The sequence below is a fragment of the Canis aureus genome, chromosome 13 (assembly GCF_053574225.1).
Source record: "Canis aureus isolate CA01 chromosome 13, VMU_Caureus_v.1.0, whole genome shotgun sequence".
Classification (NCBI taxonomy): Eukaryota; Metazoa; Chordata; class Mammalia; order Carnivora; family Canidae; genus Canis; species Canis aureus.
In genome coordinates this window covers 17535936-17554750 of record NC_135623.1, presented here as the reverse complement: position 1 = coordinate 17554750, position 18815 = coordinate 17535936, and the positions used below count along the sequence as shown (strand labels likewise).

The window sequence follows — 18815 nt, the reverse complement described above, 5'->3', positions numbered from 1 at the left end:
AAAAAATAATAATTTGTTTGCCCTAATTTGACAACTGTTGATTTTGAATATTTGTTAGCCTTTCACTTTTTTTAAGATAAATTTCTGGGATAAAAATACTATATCAAGAGTTGGAGAAGATTGTCAAGCAAATTTACTTTGTATCTGTGATTTTAAAGGACATGGTTACCTGACTCAAAGAAGTAAACTCTTTTCAGTACTTGAGTGTATACATGTATCTATCCAAATTATTCTTAGGGACTTATTAAATTAGTCCTAAATGGGTCTTATCTGAGAATTATATATAATACAGTTTGAATTTTAGTATAAAGATAATCATTTTGAAACCTTATCATATATCTTAAAAACTCTTACCATTTCTGATTTTTTTAAATGTCTATTTTACTCCTGCCCAATTGGTATGAATTAGTGAGATTTCAAAAGCATATCTTGAAAAGCAAAAGGTTATTTGTGAAGACATAACTATTAACTTATTTATTCTTTGTTCTAATCCAAAATTTTCTGTTGTTACAAGGCAAATCATAAAAACACATCTATTAAATGTCTTATGCTTTGAGGCAAAAAAAAACATCTGTTTTTCTTTTTTAAACATATAACAATGACGAAATTTAAGTAAAGGAAAATTAAGAGAATAAAAAAATAAGAAATTCAGAGGTAAAGTTTGTGTTTAGAAAGAATTAAAAGTTTGCAGCGAGATTCTGTGTTCTTTCTTTAAACACAGAGGGCTACAGATTAGCCACTCATTTTCCTAGCAATATTACAAAGCGGGGACCCAATGAATTACAAGATGCAGAGGCCATAAAACTAAAGCAAACCCATCATACGGAGGACAAAGAATGTTAGCGGTTCATTGTCCTAATAAAGTATTTGTCTTAAAGTGGATAAATATTCTGATATGTGGTATTTGTGATTTTTTTTTTGCCTCCACACATTGCTTGTTGTTCATGAGATTTTTAATAAATATGTATTAGGAAGATCTCCGTATGCAGGAAGGAGAGAGGGAGAAGCTTAAAGAGCATGGCGTGGAATGCCGCTTGACAGTGTCATACATTCACAAGATGTCCTTGAAGATGGAGCACAGAACAGAGATCAGGGAAATTTTGGCAGCTGCAGTTGGGAAAATAAATGGCTGTTGTGTGATTGGGCAGATCCTAAAAGCAGGCTCCTGCTCAAACCATGTAATTAAGAAAAGTGGGAGCTTTTGTCCAAGTGCAGAATGTTCATAATATCAGAGTTTGTCAGCAGGAGCTCTTAGAACGGATCAGTACTTTTCACTCCCTGATCCAGGGAACGGGGTTCTTATAAATCATCTTCTCTCCTTGCTGTCCTCCTGAAGGTTGCTGCCGGGCGATAAGGCCGACTTAGATTGTAACCTTGCTAATACACAGTGATTTAGGTGAAGGAGAGACCGAATCACAGTCCGTTTCAAGAAATGCGATTTTTATTCATTTGGGTTCCTATGTGTCCTCTAATGTAAGAACAGAGTGTGGCCAAGGAGAGAGTCTGCAGGACGGCTCTGGGAGGGAGATGGAACCATTTTTAAACCTGTGACTCTAAACTGCTTTGAAGGATTTGCCATTTTCTTTCATTTTTAAAAATAACTTCCTTTCGGATCATAAAAGTGCTGTATTTTCATTATAAAACAAAAAACTTAGAAAATAGAGACAAGCATAATCCCACACTTTATTGTTAGCATTTTCATTTTTCGCTCTTATGCTGCACCTGTTTATATAATCAAGATAATCAATTTTTTATTTCACTTTTTTTCTATATTTATCATACGCATTTTCTCATGTTATAAAGCTCATTATACACATGATTTTGCCATCTGTGGAATGCTGTATCATGAAACTATACAATAACCTACTTAGTCACTCCTCCTTGTTGGGCCCTTAGATTATTTCTGTTTTTTCACTCTTTTAGAGACCCTTTTCATAATAAACCTTATCATGCACACTTTTGGTCTTTAGAATTTTGGATTCTTTTCTGAGCTTCAGAATGGATCCTTGGGTCTAAGAATCTGAACAGAAGGATCAGAAAAATTGTGCCAAATAATATTTCCACCAGTGATGATGAGAGAGACTATTTCACTGCACCTTCTTAAGGCTTGCCAGTTGCAAACCTTGAATTTCTGTGTTCTCTGTAAACAAGGTGTCCACAAATAATTCAAAGATACACTTCTCCCAGCCCAGATCTGTATTCTTACCAAAACTGATATGATAGAGTCCTGTTTTACTCACACTCATCTGCCTTCCCAGGGGGTGTCTAGGATCAAATACCTTACTAAAGTAGTTGACGGATAATGTTCTCCTATCAGACCAAAAAGTCCTTTTTCTAATGCATCTTTCTTATTTTTTTTAAAAAAAGGAAGAAATGAAACAGAAGAAAAGGAAAAAAGAAAAAATTCAGAGAAGGAATTAATCAAAAATAAAATTTCAAGTGTGATAAGTAATTTTTAAATTTAAAACTGCCCTATCAGAATGATGTTCAGGATTTTTTCACTAATGAATGTGTAGCTATAATAACATGAGGTTGTGTGAATAGTCCATGGGTCTAATTTTTCGTGGCCACTTATATATAACATTGAAGTACTGAGAACCATTTTCTTTCACTCAGGATCTTTAGCTACAAAATGCCCCCAAATAATCTCTCTCCTTTGAATTGCACAATTGGAAGAGCCATTGGCATCCTACAATTCTTAACAAAGAGAAGGTTGCCCTGTGCAGATTTTCCTAGATACTGACTCCCTCTCTCTCTCCCTTTATTATCCTCTCCATCTCCACCTAGGTTTGTTAAGAAAACAAATATAAACTTTCATAGTAAAAAATATTTTATTTGTATTTCTGAATAATTTAATCTGTGCATAAGACAAATTCAGAGATGTGACCTAGTGCTGGAGATCATGATATAGATACAGAATAGCACATTGCTTTGTACAGCTGAATCTAGGTGAGTTTGCTCACACTCTGAGCCAGGAGCCAGGCATTTTATAAATACACAATATTTATGTTTATATGAATTGTACCATTGGCTCTTGGTTATGCATTTAATCAGAGATAAGCTCAACTTAATCAGTCTGGGGGCAGTTTTATAAATGATTCATTAATGTTCTTTGTGTGGAAGATGAAGGTAACACATCTACCATCACAACTGGTTCCCACCCCAACAGGTGCCCATAGCTTCTCAGGAGGCATTTTGGTTATTTTATCTACATTAAACATTCAGAGTTTGGGAGCTTAGGGGGTTGGATGGGAACAGAATTGTTTTCCAATTGATTTTTTTTATTAGATCTAACATTTTTTTGCAGGAAGCCGAAGAGCTTGGCCACAAAATTGCATTTATACTGAAATGAAAACATTTATGCTCTTCAGATATTTCTTTAACAAAGAAAGCTTATCAAAAGTTTGAGATCATCTTTATTTATTGGCCATTTTGGAAAAGAGGACTGAACTGGGGGCTCAGCGGGTGAAAGAAAATTATTTTAAAAATCATCTTTATAATGAACTGGATGTTCACGCCACCCCTCAACCCTGGAGGGTTTGCTGTAAAAGTCTGCAAATACCAAAATACCCAGGAGTTTTACTAAGATTTCCCCAGGTTGGGCATACCGGAAATCATTTTATTTATTTATTTATTTATTTAATTTTTATTTATTTGTGATAGTCACAGAGAGAGAGAGAGAATGAGGCAGAGACACAGGCAGAGGGAGAAGCAGGCTCCATGTACCGGGAGCCCGACGTGGGATTCGATCCCGGGTCTCCAGGATCGCGCCCTGGGCCAAAGGCAGGCGCCAAACCGCTGCGCCACCCAGGGATCCCCCGGAAATCATTTTAGACCCAGACTGAAGCCCTAAAGAAACACTGTAAGATATAAAGGAGGCCAGTATTTGTTTAGGAGGGCAAATGTGTGTGATGTATCTGGGGAGGAAGATTAAAAATGTGAATTTCTGTGAATTTGAGAAGAATGCCTAAGAGAAATTAAATTTTGATTATGCTTTTCATATCCATCCTGGCCCTGCTATTTTTAAGTATTAATGCTTCTTGTTCTCTCCAGCGGCTGCTGATTTTTTAAAAACCCTGACTACCCCCACCGAGAATACTCTTGGCATGCGTGGTATTCCTCTTCAGTGAAGAAGATCCTGTTTCAAAGGAGTAATGCCTCAAGCTTACCTCCTTGTTACGAAGTCATTTGCTTAGGACGTAAGCATTTAGACCAGAAACAGGACGGTCAGTTCAGTGTCAGGACATGTCTGGGTGTATTCCTGTCTGTGCTCTTTGGCAAGGAGGGAGAGTCGTTAGAGAAACTCTGGAGGCAACTCCATAAAGGAAGGGGTATATGCGATTGACTCTAATAATTTGTTTACCTGCCCTCCTCTCCCATCCTCTTGTCTTGAACCCTCTAAGGGCAAGGACAAAATTATTTTTGTTTTCCAGATTCCTAGAACCATGCCTTGGTCTGTAATAGCATTCAATAAACTTGTGTTGAATTGAACACACTTGTTTTAAGGATATGCCGAGAATTTATTGCCACATAACTTCCTAGAGTAAATAGGTCCTTCAGGTTATTTGTGCCTCTACCCAAAGGTACTATTAAACTGTCAGCATGTTTTCCCCAGTTGGAATGAAATTTTTTTTCTAGAGTTTTCTAGCTACCTTCCAGCAGAATTACAGAAACTTGCTACAAATGGTTTTGAGGGACACACGTACAGTCTTCAGCAGTCTTCTTCTGCTCCAGGGGTCTTTGGGAGTCATCACCTGTAATTTGGTTTCGATGGTGGGGTGGGGGGGTAGGGGGGAGCTATTCCCAAGTTCCCTTTTCCTAGAGTGATCAGATCATCAATCTCGGCCCTGCTCTTGAGCCCCATTAATAACATGTGTCTCCTTCCCAGTTGAATCATAACCAGGAAAGCATTGCATTTAGAAAAAAATATTAATCTGAAGGGACTTGAGCGAATTAAAGCCTCTTGAAGAGAAGGAGGGGAGAGTATGGATTTTATGAGCTGACGGACGAAACTTTTAAAAAATATGAAATTGGGGGGTTGTAAGGACATTTTTAGTATCTTTCAAGGAGCAAGGAGAGAAGTGAGGAATTATTCCTAAAAATAATATCTGTCTTCAGGAACACAGAGCCTGCTGTGTAATTTTCTAACTTTGGGGATTTGTTTTTCAGGCTTTCGAAAGGCGGGTGAGATGCAATAGTCTGGGCTGCACCACCAGAGTCTAACATACTGCGTGTCAGGATTTTATAAGGGTTAAGTGGGAAATGCCTACAAAGAGAATTAGGACTTTTATTTTTGTTCTTATGAATAATTTAAATCTATTTCTTTAATGGTTCGATTCAGTGACTGCCCTTGGTAAACATTATTCTTCATGCTCTCGGGAGCGCTTGTTCTATTACATAAGGGTTAGCCTTTATACATAAATTTTCAAAAGTCCTTCCAACACGGTAAAAGAAAACACCTTTAAATACTCATTAAAATATTGAATAAAATACGTGTATGTGTCACAGATGTACACACTTGAGACATGTTTGCAATCAGTACACTCCATTAACATCTTTCTAGTTTCTGGGAATGCTGACATTTAGAGGGCACTGGAGGTAGAGGGGAGAGTATTTGGAACAGAAGGATCACATTCCTATGACCTTCTTAGTTTCTTTTCTCTAGATCCTTTTGCCTGAGTTGAACATCATGACCACCCCTCTGCCAGAAAACCAGAAGTTGAGGACTGCTGGGAGTATAGGAGGTGTGCCCTAGGCTCTTGGATGACAAATATCAGTAGTGAGTTCTACAGTAGCACAGGTTCCTAGAACATAAAGCCAGAACCTTTTAAGTGCCTCATGAAATAAATCCTAAGAGTGTAAGTAGGTTAAGATGTGTAAATGCAAGACCATGCAGTTTATTGTTGGGACTGCCATTTTTTATGGAAAATATTGGAGCAAGGCCACACAGTATGGCCAACAGGATAGGATTGGTGAAGGGGCTGTGGTAGGACCTCTGATGTGGCTGGCTCTCTGGTGCCCAGGACAGTGACTGTCCTTAGTGGTTAGGAGGACCAGCCCTCTAACTCTCAGCCTGACTCTCCCCAAATTTGAGCAAATGAAAGCCTGTCAAGAGTAGGGGAACAGAGGGAACTGTGAAGACTTCTTGAGCTGGTGGAAGAAATATTAAATGCTGCTTTAAGTACATTTTTAGAAATTTACAGTGGTCTTGCTTAGTACACTTAAAGGGCCTTCTGGCCTTCTGGTCATGCTTGCACTCTCCTCTGGCATATAGACCCTTCAGCAATAAATATTTGGTTAACGAATGAATGAATTCTGAGAACAAGAAACTATATGAAAAGAATGATTGGGAAGGAAGCGAAGTTTTCGCACTTTGATTGTATTGCTACTCTTAGAATCAACCAAAGGGTTTCAATCTGGAGACAAAGAATTGCCATTAGTGTACATAAAATGTGTGTGTGCATTTTTCTGGTGAGAATGGGCAAAGGCATTCAACAGGTTCTCAAGGGGTCCTTGTCACCCAAAGATTCAGCCCCTCCTCTTGAATGAATGCCTCTTAAAATCTATATTTGAAATAATACCTAAAGGTATGCCTGACATATAATAAGTACCCAGTAAGTGTTCTCCCCTCTTTTGTTATATGTAAAATTGGGTTGACATTAATACCTCTTTGGCTTGTACTTTACAGAGTTGTTTGAGGGATTTAGTGAACTATTGAACATGCAAGGGCTTTCATTCATTCAATAGTCTTTTATCCAGAACCTACCAATCGTCAGGCCCTCTTCTACATGCAGGAAGAGATGCTATAATAAACAAAATAGATGTGGTCTCTGAGCTATGGAGCTCAGAGTTCGGGTCACCATTCTTTGTGAACTGTAAAGTGCCATATTCAGTAAAGTATGGAGGTAGACATGTCTCCACAGGTCTGTTAAAGTGCATTTTTATGATATGGCTACCCCTCACTGCCTCTCCCCAGAAAGGGAAAAGTAAAACCTCATCTAAATGTCCATGACTGCACTGTCACACTGTACCCCGTCATTGTATTCATGTGTACTCAAGTGAGGTAGTCTGTAGACCTGGGCTCAAGTCCCATTTCCTGCTCTAACTAGCACTGTCATCCTGGGCAAGTCATTTTCTCTTTCTGGTCCTCAGTTTCCTCATCATTAAATTATGGAGTTGGGCTCTGTGGTCCCTCATGTTCTCTGATATCTGTCATGCACCCACATCGTGAACTCAGTGAGGGCCAGCTCCTTGTCTTTGTCGTCTCTGTATCCTCAGGGCCTGGCACAGTGCCTGGCATTCGAGGGCTCCATCTCTGTTCATCTAGCATTCCCAGATCTACCCATAGTGGAAGTAAACCTTATTTTTTATGTGCATTTGACCTGACAAGTCCAGGAAATAGTGTAGCAGATACCTTGGGTGGACAATAAGAAAAGACGGGATTGGGCAGGTAATTGGGGTTATCAGAAAGGACCTGGGGTTCTGGCAATAGAGATGCTCCGAAAGGGTTGGTTTTTTCAGGAGCACCCTAAGAAAGAGGCTGAACCTGGCCTCTGCTTCTTACCTCCCTCCACAGAGATAAATGACCCTGAATAGCGATCCAGCAGCTGCATGTGTGAGGCCTTCCCTCTTGCTTTTGTTGTATATTTTGCCGGAAAAAAAAATGGTGAGAGGGGTGAGGTTAATGTGTTGAGTGTGAGTAATTAGTCATTCAAACCATTGACATTTACAATGACAGGATTTGAGTGCGTACGTTATTGTGCACTGCTCTAATAGTTTATCCCTGAAATTTTCTGCCTGTATAATGTTTCTTAAAATATATCACAGGAACATAAAAGATTTAATGCAGTGCTTTGTACAACCATTAGAATTTGACGTCAACTGAACCTCCTCAATGCTCTATCCTGGATGCTCACTGTAATTCTGTTCTTAATTGCCATTCAGAAGAGGGAAGGAGGGCAAGTCAGGGGTTTGGAACCTGGTCAGCTGCAAAGTTGGCCATGTGACCCACACAGACTGTTTCAAGACAGTACATAGGCATACTTGAGTAACTGATACATTTATTTGCAATGAAAATTGTGCTGTTAGAATTTCAAAGGCTTGGGGAAGGAAGTGTTCTGGTCTTGCTGAGCAGCCTCCCGTTGCTTATTGGAGGATATGCTTTCCTGCTAACACACATTTACCTCTGGTCTGTTTCCCAAATCGAGATTACAGGTGTCCTTCCTTTTAGATGTGTCATTAACCTTAAAATATTATAGTTTTGTATTCTTGAGTTTGATATCTTTAGAGCTTAGCAATTTCTCTTATTTTCCAAGTAATGTTTTAAAATCCTCTTGGTTCACTTGTGTGTCAGATTTCATCCTGACATTTGCTATTTCTGATTCCTTTTTAAAGCCTGTCTTGTATCTGGGATGTATCATTAAGACCAATGAGGGGTCATATTACATAATGTATGTTAACACATTTGCAAGTATTTCTCAGCTTTAGAATGGTACGTGTTTATTGAGCAAACTCTGTGCATGTGTGTATTTTCATCAGTTCTTTCTGAATACACAAAAGGATAACTGTGTAGTGTGTGTGAACTGCAAAGAGATCTCCATTTCCATAAACCAAGAATGACTTGGCCTAATTTATAGGTTTGGTCAGTGGAAGTAGCTTGGTACTGAATGTTGCATCTCATGGATTCTTTTCAGAGGTTTGGGTCCAATTAAGGTTGGCTGACCTATGCATGGGGCTCAACTCCAGGAGTCGGCGTAATTTAGGAAATCCACATAAGATGTGAGGAGACCAGAAAGCTGGTTGGGGAACTGAAATTACTTTGCTGTGGACTTGGTACTTCCTGGGCTTCTCTGGAGCAGGGAGGCCTGTGAGATGTTCACATGGATGAATGCTGGCTTTCACCACACATGTCTGTGAGGCCAGCATCCAGTGAACAAAAGATGAAGCCGGCTCTCCAGTGACCTTTAATAGTCCTGGTCCCATAAAGTCTCAGCATGCTTAGGTATGACTTACATTCTTCATACTCCAACATTAATGCCCAAAAAGCTGCCTTGGTGCAGGATATTTTCTAAGTGTTTGTGCGGGAGCCATAGAAGGGTAACCTGAGAAAGATGGAGAGCAGGGGGCAAGCTTTACAGATTGTGGGACTGGCTTTTTTGCCATAAAATCAAAAGGTAACAGTTGGGTACTCTGTGCTTCTACCAGCCCAGCATCCTGAGCTGGATAAATTCTGTTTTAAAGTTCCTTATCAAGTTGGCAGTGTTTCTTGTATTTGTTGCCTGGACACCTGACTTAGTGAAGCAGTGAGACGACATAGCAAATGAAGACACTGCTCAAACCCAGGAGGCCCAGCAGTTGGGCAGAGCAGAAACCTACCTCCCAGCCAGGAGCTGTGATGATGCTCTACGCCATCATCTCCATTAGCGTGTGCCTCCCTTGGGCTCATCTCCCTCATGTTTTCCTGGACAGAGCAGCTGAAGAGGCTTTGTTTGGGTACAGCTTCTATCAGTGCCGAGAAGAGCTTGATTTAAGATTCTTCTCAGAAACCCTTTGTTTTCTCCTTGCTGTCTGGACCAGCCTTTCAGAATCTCACAGTTGACCTGAATCCAAGAAGTTCTGATGATGTGGTAAGCGGAGCCACTTAAGTTACTTACATGATGGTAAAGAATCTTAGAAGCTCCTCACCTTCCTCAATCTGCCTTATTTCCCTGACTCCTCTTGAGACTTCTTTTTTTTTTCTCTCTCTCTCTCTCTTTTGGTTTCATTTCCCATTTGTGGTCATGCAGAAAAGGAAACAATTAGAGTAACACCTATGTAGGGCATGATGAAGAATAATAGTCATAATGTCTCCAGGCATTTATTCTGAAGAGAAACATGCAAGGGAGGCTTTATTCCAATTTACAAAGAGGAAACTGAGGCTCAGAGTATTGAAGTAGCCTGCCTGAGATCACACAGCTAATAAGTGGTAGAACTACAGGTTTTTTGTTTTTTAAAGATTTTATTTATTTATTCATGAGAGACACAGAGAGAGAGAGACAGAGACACAGGCAGAGGGAAAGCAGGCTCCCAGGCTCCCAGGCTCCTGGGATCACAACCTGAGCTAAAGGCAGACGTTCAACCACTGAGCCACCCACGCACCCCTAGATCCACAGTTTTAAGTCAGCTGTTACCTTGACTAAAATCCTATTCCTTTTTTTACTTTATCCCTTCTGCTTCAGTGAGAAAATAAGCAAAAATCAAAACAAAACCAAAAAAAAGTATCTAAGTATTGATGAGGATGTACAGCAACTGGAACTTTGATACTCTGCTGGTGGGAGTATAAGTTGGTGCCACTATTTTAAAAGGATATTGACAGTGTCTACTACATAGAATATACATCTACTCTGACCCAAAAATAGACTCCCAGGAATATTCCTAACAGAAATGTGTGTATATGTAAACCACAAGACATGTGCATGATGTTCATAGCAGCATTATCTATAATAATTAAAAACTAGAAACAACCCAAATGTCTATCAACAGAAGAGATAAATAAAATGTGATATTTTCATACAATGGAATTCGCTACGGCAGCGTAGAGGCAAAACCTACCACCGTATCTAACGACATGGATGACACCCAGAAATAATGTGTGAAAAGACATAAAAGAGTACATATTGTGTGATTCCATGTATATAAAGTTCAAAAGCAGATAAAAAAATCTATGGATTAGAAGTCAGTTACCTTTGGGGGTATGAATGATGGAGATGGGGACACAAGAAAGGCTTCTGGGATGCTAGTCATGTTCTATATCATGAGCTGAAAGGTGATTACTCAGGTGTGAATTGTGTTCTGTTTATAAATATTCTTTGAGTTGTACTCTTAAGGTTTGCACACTTTACATGTATATAAAAGTGCTTATACCCCAGAAATTCTCTCAGCAGCTAAATGGTGATAATAATGGAAGCTGCTAGTTATCAGAAGTCTGCTAAGCCTTCCTTTCCTCATCTGTGGATGTAGAGAATATTAGAATATGCCTCACTGACTTTTTGTGAGGACTTAGTGAGAGAAGCCATGTCAGACGATTGGTAGAGTGACTTTAATGACTATCAGTGATGATGGACTACATTCCCACTACTACTCAGGGGCTTTCTTGTAAGATGGGTGGCCTTGTTCCCGTTATTCAAATGAAGAAGACTAAGACTCCTAGAGTTTCAGTCCCTTACCCAAGGTCACACATCTAGTGAATGGCAGAGCATGATTCCATCTTTAAGAATTGACCAATGTCAGAGGTGATGGAGGTCATATCATGAAGGACGAATAAGAGATGATGATAGGAGAGAGTGGAAATGTGGGACTGCTGAGTTGCATTGGGGCCATGAAAACAGGGTTCAGACCCAGACTCTGCCCGTTTCTCGTGATGCCAGAATTCATTGGATGTCTCTGGAATTCATCTCAAACATGAGTTTTGAACTAGATTTTATTTCCTTAAGTGCTTTCTGGTGTTGCAGTTTTGTGATTCTCCATGTTTGTCATGCCACACAGGACCTCTTCATAACCAGGCCCATGATATGAGTTCAAATCCATTTTCCATGTAGAGTTTTAATCCAGCCTCATCTTCTCAGTACTTTCCCTGAATCCCATCCTGTGAAGCAGGATTATTGGCTCCCCTACTCCATGACCATTGTCCTCCTGGGAGCCTGTGCCTGTGTCCTCAATAGACTGTAAGCTCCTGGAGGGTAGAGACTAAGATTTATTTATCTCTTTTTGTTTCCCCCCATACATGCTGCCTGGAACAGTTCACACATTTGTGGCAACTTTTGTTTAATTAACTATTTGAATCCAAATTTAATTTAAATTTAAACTATTGACTTTTTGAGTAAAGTCTAAGAGGGTAGCCTCAGGCTGTGCTGGATCTAAGGTGGAGACCTAGAGAGAACTCTTCCTTTATGTTTTTTATTTTATTAGAGGTCCAGGAGAAACAGTAATAGAGCAATTAAGGAGAAAAATCATTAGATGACTTCGTAGCTCCCCAGCATGTGCTTATGAAATCTGAAGTTTGATCAGTGCTTAAGCATCAGTGAAAGTCTAAGCTCTTCCCATATGGAACGGCCCCACTTAATTTAATGTCATTTTACTTTATGAGATAGTTAATAAACAGGTACTGTATTTGATCTTGTGAGCATAGCCCTCTATATTTAGTTTTTCAGCTTTAATGGAACTATAATTTTAATCATGATTATTACTTTACATTTTAATTATAATTTGGTGTGGCTTAAGTATACATTTCTGAGAGTGATTGTGTAATGAAAACAGGAATTAGCTTTTCATTAACAAAATAATGGGAGAGTTCCCACTGCATTCTAGTCTGTGTTCAAAATCTATGGGCTGGCCTAAAAATAGCAAGGGGAGTTTAACATTTTGGTTAAAAACATGCTTCTAAATTGGCTGTGTTCACAACCCAGTCTCTTTTGCTCCATCTTGCTTTATCTTGTTCTCTTTCTTTTCAAAATGGAAAATAAAATCTTGAAAGAGACTTTAGTTGTGTCTTTGAGATTTCAGGAGACTTATTTTTATTATTTTTATTTTTATTTAGATAATTAGCACCATGGAGCCACAGGTGTCAAATGGCCCGACATCCAATACAAGCAATGGACCCTCCAGCAACAATAGAAACTGTCCTTCTCCCATGCAGACAGGGGCAGCCACAGATGACAGCAAAACCAACCTCATAGTCAACTATTTACCCCAGAACATGACCCAGGAGGAATTCAGGAGTCTCTTTGGGAGCATTGGTGAAATAGAATCCTGCAAACTCGTGAGAGACAAAATTACAGGTATGTTCTTCTTCAATGTTCTAGGATTAGGATTAGCAGCTGCATTGTTCCATTAGCTGTACAGACCTCAGCGGAAATGTACACAGAGGTGGATGCATCTGAGTGTCCGCTATGTGTGCCTGCATTCAAGGATGGCATGGGTCCACAGTTGTAAACTCACATGTGTGTGTGCAACCACATAAGACCAGACCGCAGATTGAAAGGACTGGGAAGCAGATGAGGATGTTGGAGCTTCCTTGAGCTTTACTTTTTGTGAACTAATCCTTTGTTTTTATCCCCTTTTATTCTCAATCAGCCACCCCTTCCCTGTGTTCTATAGTTCTCTGTTCTGCCGTCGGCCCTCCCTGTACTCCACACGAGTTTTTATCTATTCCTTTATTCTCAAGCATTTGGTTTGTGTGTGTCCAGTGTTCTTCCATGTGTCTGAGAGAGTGTTTTAAAGGGGGGGGGGGGTGTTGTGGACTTTGGACGGAGATCACCACTGCCCATTGTCCCTGGGGAGAAATACACTCTAAGGATAGCAGATTATTCTGGAATAAAACTACTCCAGTAGGAAGGAGAAGCTTAGTGAAGGTCTGCAGTTGAGGTATTTTGTTTTGTTTTGTTTTGAAGATACTCTGTGAGAAGCCAGAGACTTTTTACTTGAACGTAAAACAATACCCAAACAACTTCAATACTTGAAATTTTAGCTTCTAATTTTTTTCCTTATCGACAACCATTTGTTGAGGACCTAATGTTTGCCAGACACTATGATTCTTTGGGGGGTAACATTCTCCTGTAATTTCTTTCAAAGTGAGACTATTTTCTTGGAAAACTGCTGGGCTACATTGTGATGGCAGTGCAGCCACTGCTCTCTGGAGCTCCACTCCTAAAATAATTCACACTCAACGGAGTATTGGACATTTTTCAGCATTGACTTTTGTTTCCCTTTCGGTGGACAGTTTAAGTGATGAGCCTGTATTAGAAAAAGGAAACTCTACCATTAAAATAGGAAGATATATCATGTTGGTTTTAAATAGGGAAATCCAGCATACATGTGTGCGTGTCGCTATATGTGTTCTTCTGCTTCGCTTGTAAATCTGTCTCCCATATAAATTAAGGCACTTTGCAAAATCATGAAACTAAAATAACTTGAAAATAAAAGTCACATAACCCTCCAAACATGATTTCCTCATCTATAAAATTGGAAAAGGATATTTTTCTCAAAGGGCTTATTGTGAGGATGAAATGAGAGACCGGATATACACGGTACTGCCTAGCGTACCGTCCAGTGCCTAGCGGTCTCTCAGTAATCGGGAGATGTTACTATTACAGATACAGGTAGTAGGTTACAGGGAGAGTGGCTGAACAGAGAAATCTTATCAAGGTCTCCAAATAGGGCCAGGGCTTTGGTGATTTTATCTGAGAGCGCCGGATCATTCATCCTTTAACAGAATTGTCTGTGCTCTCAGAGAGTCAATGTTTAGATTTCTGAATAATCTTTATATAATAGGATGATAATTCAAACAAAATTAAAACCAGTTAACCATATGATTCTTCCTCCCACTCCTGTATAGAAAATGTATTTTTGGTGTAGCCTTACCTTCTAAATAGGGACTCTGCCAGCTATATTAGTGAACATTATTAATCACCTTTTCAAAAGAATTCCCTTAGAACTGTAGTGAGATTTTTGTAAAGTACTGATTCATGGTGTTGTTCCTTGTTTTCTAAAGACACATGTTTAAACAAGCAGATTCCTTTACTGAAAGAATGCTAATTTGGTAGTTCACCGAGTGGATTTGAATAGGAGTGACAGCTTCGAAGACAGCCTTTAATTTGGTATACAAAACCAAAATTGTCAACTTTGGTTTGTTTAGCACCCTCTCCAGCACAAGCAGAGACATACAGTAGCATCTGAGCTTAAAGAAGAAGCTTATGGGTTGAGAGCAGAAATATAATTCAGGCACAAATTTATAATTATGCATTTTTTTAAATTTCAGACAAAAAATTTTTTCTATTTGCAGAGAACTTATGAGAATGAGGCAAGGAAATATAGAGAGACCAGAGATATTTGCCCTCATTTGGTAGCAGTGTTTAATAAAAGTAGAACTTGTGGTTGTAAAGAGCGCTTATTAAATTCTTCATTTACACTACCTAATTAATTCTAGCATTTTAAATTAACAGTGAAACTGGTCCCTGCTGTACCATTCCATAGATGCAGCATATTTCCTCCATCCACCAGTTGTTCAGGTTTAATTGACTACGCTAAAAGTCAGAGAAGGAGGGAGAGATTAGGGCTGTGGGGAGGTGGGGAAGGAGTGAGAATCGCTCTAATGGAAGACCGTCTGAGGCCTACATTTGGTGGTAAGTGGTAACACAGGCTGGGAGAGGTGAGGTGTAATACCAGGCAAGTTGAAAGGCTGCTGCTGGTGGTTCAGAAGTCAGGGTGAATGACATCATAGGTATTTTTGTTGCCCTGATTTTTAACATCCCAGTCCCCCCTGTTCCTCCAACACCTCCTACAGATCTCAATACATCTCGATCCTGTGAAGTTTACAAGGAGTTCTAAATATCTAGTGGGAGGATCGGGGGGGTGGGAAGTGGTGAAGAGATAAGAATTCAAGATTAAGATTTTCCAGACCAAACCACTCCCTAAGAGAATGGATTCCCTTCAAAGGTTCCGGCTTAACAAATGAAGAGAAAGAGAGACTTTGAGAGGAAGAGGAGAGAGAGACTCATTGATGCGTTGCATGTAGGCTGGGTTCCCTCCTGGCTGTGGCTTGTCAATGAATTCTCCATCTGAGAACACATAGAGGAAGTTTGGGCATGGACTTAAATGTTTGCTGCTAAGTGCATAATTGCTATTATTTAGCAAGTACTTACTCTATCCTAGTTACTTGCTAAGCACTGAACATACCTGAAACAGCCTCCATTTTCTTCAGTGAGGACACCGAAACTTTGTGAGGTCAAGTAACTTCCCCTGGTACAGTTGTTACCAAGTGGTAGAGCTGGGGTTCAACCCCATATTGGAAAAGCATGATCTTATGGAGAAGTGCGTGCAGGATGCCTCTGGCTGTGTTAAGTGAAGACCCCCGCCTAACCCTCAGCCCATAACCCAAGGAAACATTGTGATCCTCTGAGTAGCAGTTGCTGGCCACCCTCTGGAGGGTCTACCCAACGCACCACGCCTTTAAACTAGACTCCTGTGTACAACGGGATGCCGAGATAACAATATTTATCATCCTCTGGGGATACAACTCAGCCTTCGGAGTAGAACCAAATTTACTGAAAGTGCCAGGTTTAAGATTCTGTTACAGTGTTTTTGAACATCTCTGTTATTTATCTTCTCGGAGATATTAGATTTTCTTTTTTCCAATTGAGAAAGGACACTTATCAGGATAATCTAGGTACCAGGGAGAGAAAACACGTCTCCCAAGTTGCTTCCGTGCACAGCTGTGGCCACATGAAGCCATGTTCTTCATTTTTTTCCTTCATCCACCTGCAGCCTCTACTGCTGGAGAGAAAGGGAAGTGGTACGTGGGCCACAAGCTTTGTGCGACCTCGAAACTCAGGCAAGGAAACACCAAATCCCTGATAGAAATTATATTATTCCCGTGAACTGCAGAGAATTGAATTACTTTCTAATTTTTAATTTCACTGCCTTTCTGTTTTTTTCCAAGCTTTGAGATTGCATTACAGATGCTCCGTGTTTTAGGGGAGGAAACTTGGCTTAGGTGGGAGGATACAGTTAGGTGGCTCAGGGTGTCTCTTAAAGCCAGCAGAGCTAGAATGCTAAATTACATTTTAATAATTGTTGATCTTGTTATCACCCCTCTCCCAAAGGAACAGAGAAAGGAGGAAAAAAGTAACAAAAGAAAAAATCCCCAGAAATCAGTGTACAACAGTTTGATCTGCCTATCTAGAGTGTGTGATGATTTGCATCACAGCAATCAAAAAGAATTATATTTTTACTTGATGTGACTCTTCATGTGCCCATGCAGTGTCATTTTTTTGATCCATTTCATGTAGGTGAGAGCTCTCAAGGGAGGGTTTTGAGGACAGAGTGGTCCAAACTGGACATTATCCATTATAAAGCTGAATATGTGGAGTGACCTGGATTTGGAACAGGTTGATAAAGGAGTGGGGTCTGTGTGAGCTGGAGCTGCGGGCAGAGGTTTGAAAGATAGGGTTGGGATTTAGGTAGAGGGAAGAAAACCAAAAGTAAAGAGCTAAATTTCCAGTCTAAGAATGAAAGCCTTTCTTATTCTTTCGTGCTCTGGACCCGGGAGGTAGAGCTGGGACATGGCTCTTTGGAAGCAGCGATCCAACGTGAAGCGGCACTGCCAGGTGAAGTTAAGCATAGTGAAAAACGAAGCTAAGACAGCACTTCCTAAACCTCTCCTCTAGCCCATTCTTTCATTTTTTTATTCATAAGACATGTCTTTGGCTTAATTAATGTTCTCATTCAGTGGAGAAAGCAGGACAGGCAAAAAAAGAGCTTTCACTGCTTGGACATCAGGGTGAATGCTTTGCCACCACTTTTGTATCTGGAATCACATCTCTAATTAAAGGAACCAACTCTGTTTTGATTTGGTGACACTGGGTAACTTATGTTCTTTCTCGGATTTGTGAAAATGCTCTTAATCTCATGTGTCCCTCTCAGTGGGTGACATGTGGGCCAGGGACTACGGCAGCGGGGAGGGCGAGGGCGTGGGGAGGGGCTGGCAGGGGGCCTAGGCCAGGAGGCACTACGTGGAATATAGTCTCTTGGGTTGAAGACAGAAAGGAGGCTGAGGGCTGTGGATTGCTTTAGTTACCTCGTATACCTTCAAGGAACTGGATTTACAGGACATCACGGGAATTTGATTGAGTTTTACTTCTGAGGTAACTTTATAAAACAATAAAAGACCCTGAAAAATTCTAAATATGAAAGTGCTTTTAATTCACTCCTAAAATGTGAATTCAGCCCTAAGGTGCGTTTATTGGCATGCTTTCTTACGTCAGCCAGCAAAGACAAATAAAAATAATAGCACCAGCTTTTGCATATTTGTGTGCACCTTATGTGTGTTCTGGGCACTATATTAGAGGCTTTAAACAGAGCAGCTCCTTTAAATAGTAAATTGGGATTTCTTGGAGACTCATAATAATAGCCAGTGTTTATGTGCACGTACTATGCACTACTGCTGAGATCAGTAGGTGGAATTTCATGTAATGCTCAAGTCGGTCATTTTATAGGTGAAGAAAGTCGGATTTAGGAATGAGTGAGTAATTAGCCCTAGGTGACTTCCTTCTAAGTAGGGGAGCTGGGACTTGAACCCAGGACTATCTAATTGTGAGTTGCCCAATTTGTAGTTTATCTTTGGCAGTTTCTCGAAAAATACTCAACTGATTTTCTCCCCTTTACAAACCAACGCAGCTTATATTACATTACCTAGGGAATGAAAACTTTTAATTCAGGGAAAACATAATTCGAATTCAAAATCTTTATGTTGGAAAAGAGCGTACTATGCATTACAAAAAAAAAGTACCAGTGGTTTGTTCTGTTCTTGGTGATAATTTTTTTCAAGATTTTATTTATTTATTCATGAGAGACACAGAAAGAGAGAGGCAGAGATACAGGCAGAAAGAGAGGCAGGCTCCCCACAAGGAGCCCGATGCGGGACTCGATCCCAGGACCCCGGGATCATGCCCTGAGCCAAAGGCAGGTGCTCAACCACTGAGCCACCCAGGTGCCCCTGGTGATAAATTTTTTTAAGAAGATTACATTTTATCTAAATTCAGTTTGCCAACATATAGTCACCCAGTTGCCCTATCCCCCTGATTTTTTTTTTTTAATTAAGCAGGTCACTGCTTATCTGAACAAGGAAAAACAGACTAAGAGTGGTTTTTAACTTCAGATTTTGTTTCTTCAAAAAATACCCTTCACTATGTTCCCCTTTTCTTTCTTTTGCAAGCACTGTATTAAAAATGGATGTTGCCTTAAAGTTAAGCATAGTGAAAACCCAGCCTCAATTATGCATA

At 40.0% G+C, this 18815-nt stretch overlaps 1 protein-coding gene across 7 annotated transcripts in view; it reads left to right on the top strand.

Annotated features, from left to right (window-relative positions):
- Window positions 1-18815, top strand: part of ELAVL4 (ELAV like RNA binding protein 4) — a 90156-nt gene that overhangs the window by 25553 nt on the left and 45788 nt on the right. For all 7 annotated transcript variants that reach the window (XM_077844994.1, XM_077844997.1, XM_077844998.1 and 4 more), the window contains one exon: window positions 12575-12815. In XM_077844994.1, the coding sequence (XP_077701120.1) occupies window positions 12575-12815 (241 nt within the window). The remainder of the gene's footprint in view (window positions 1-12574; window positions 12816-18815) is intronic.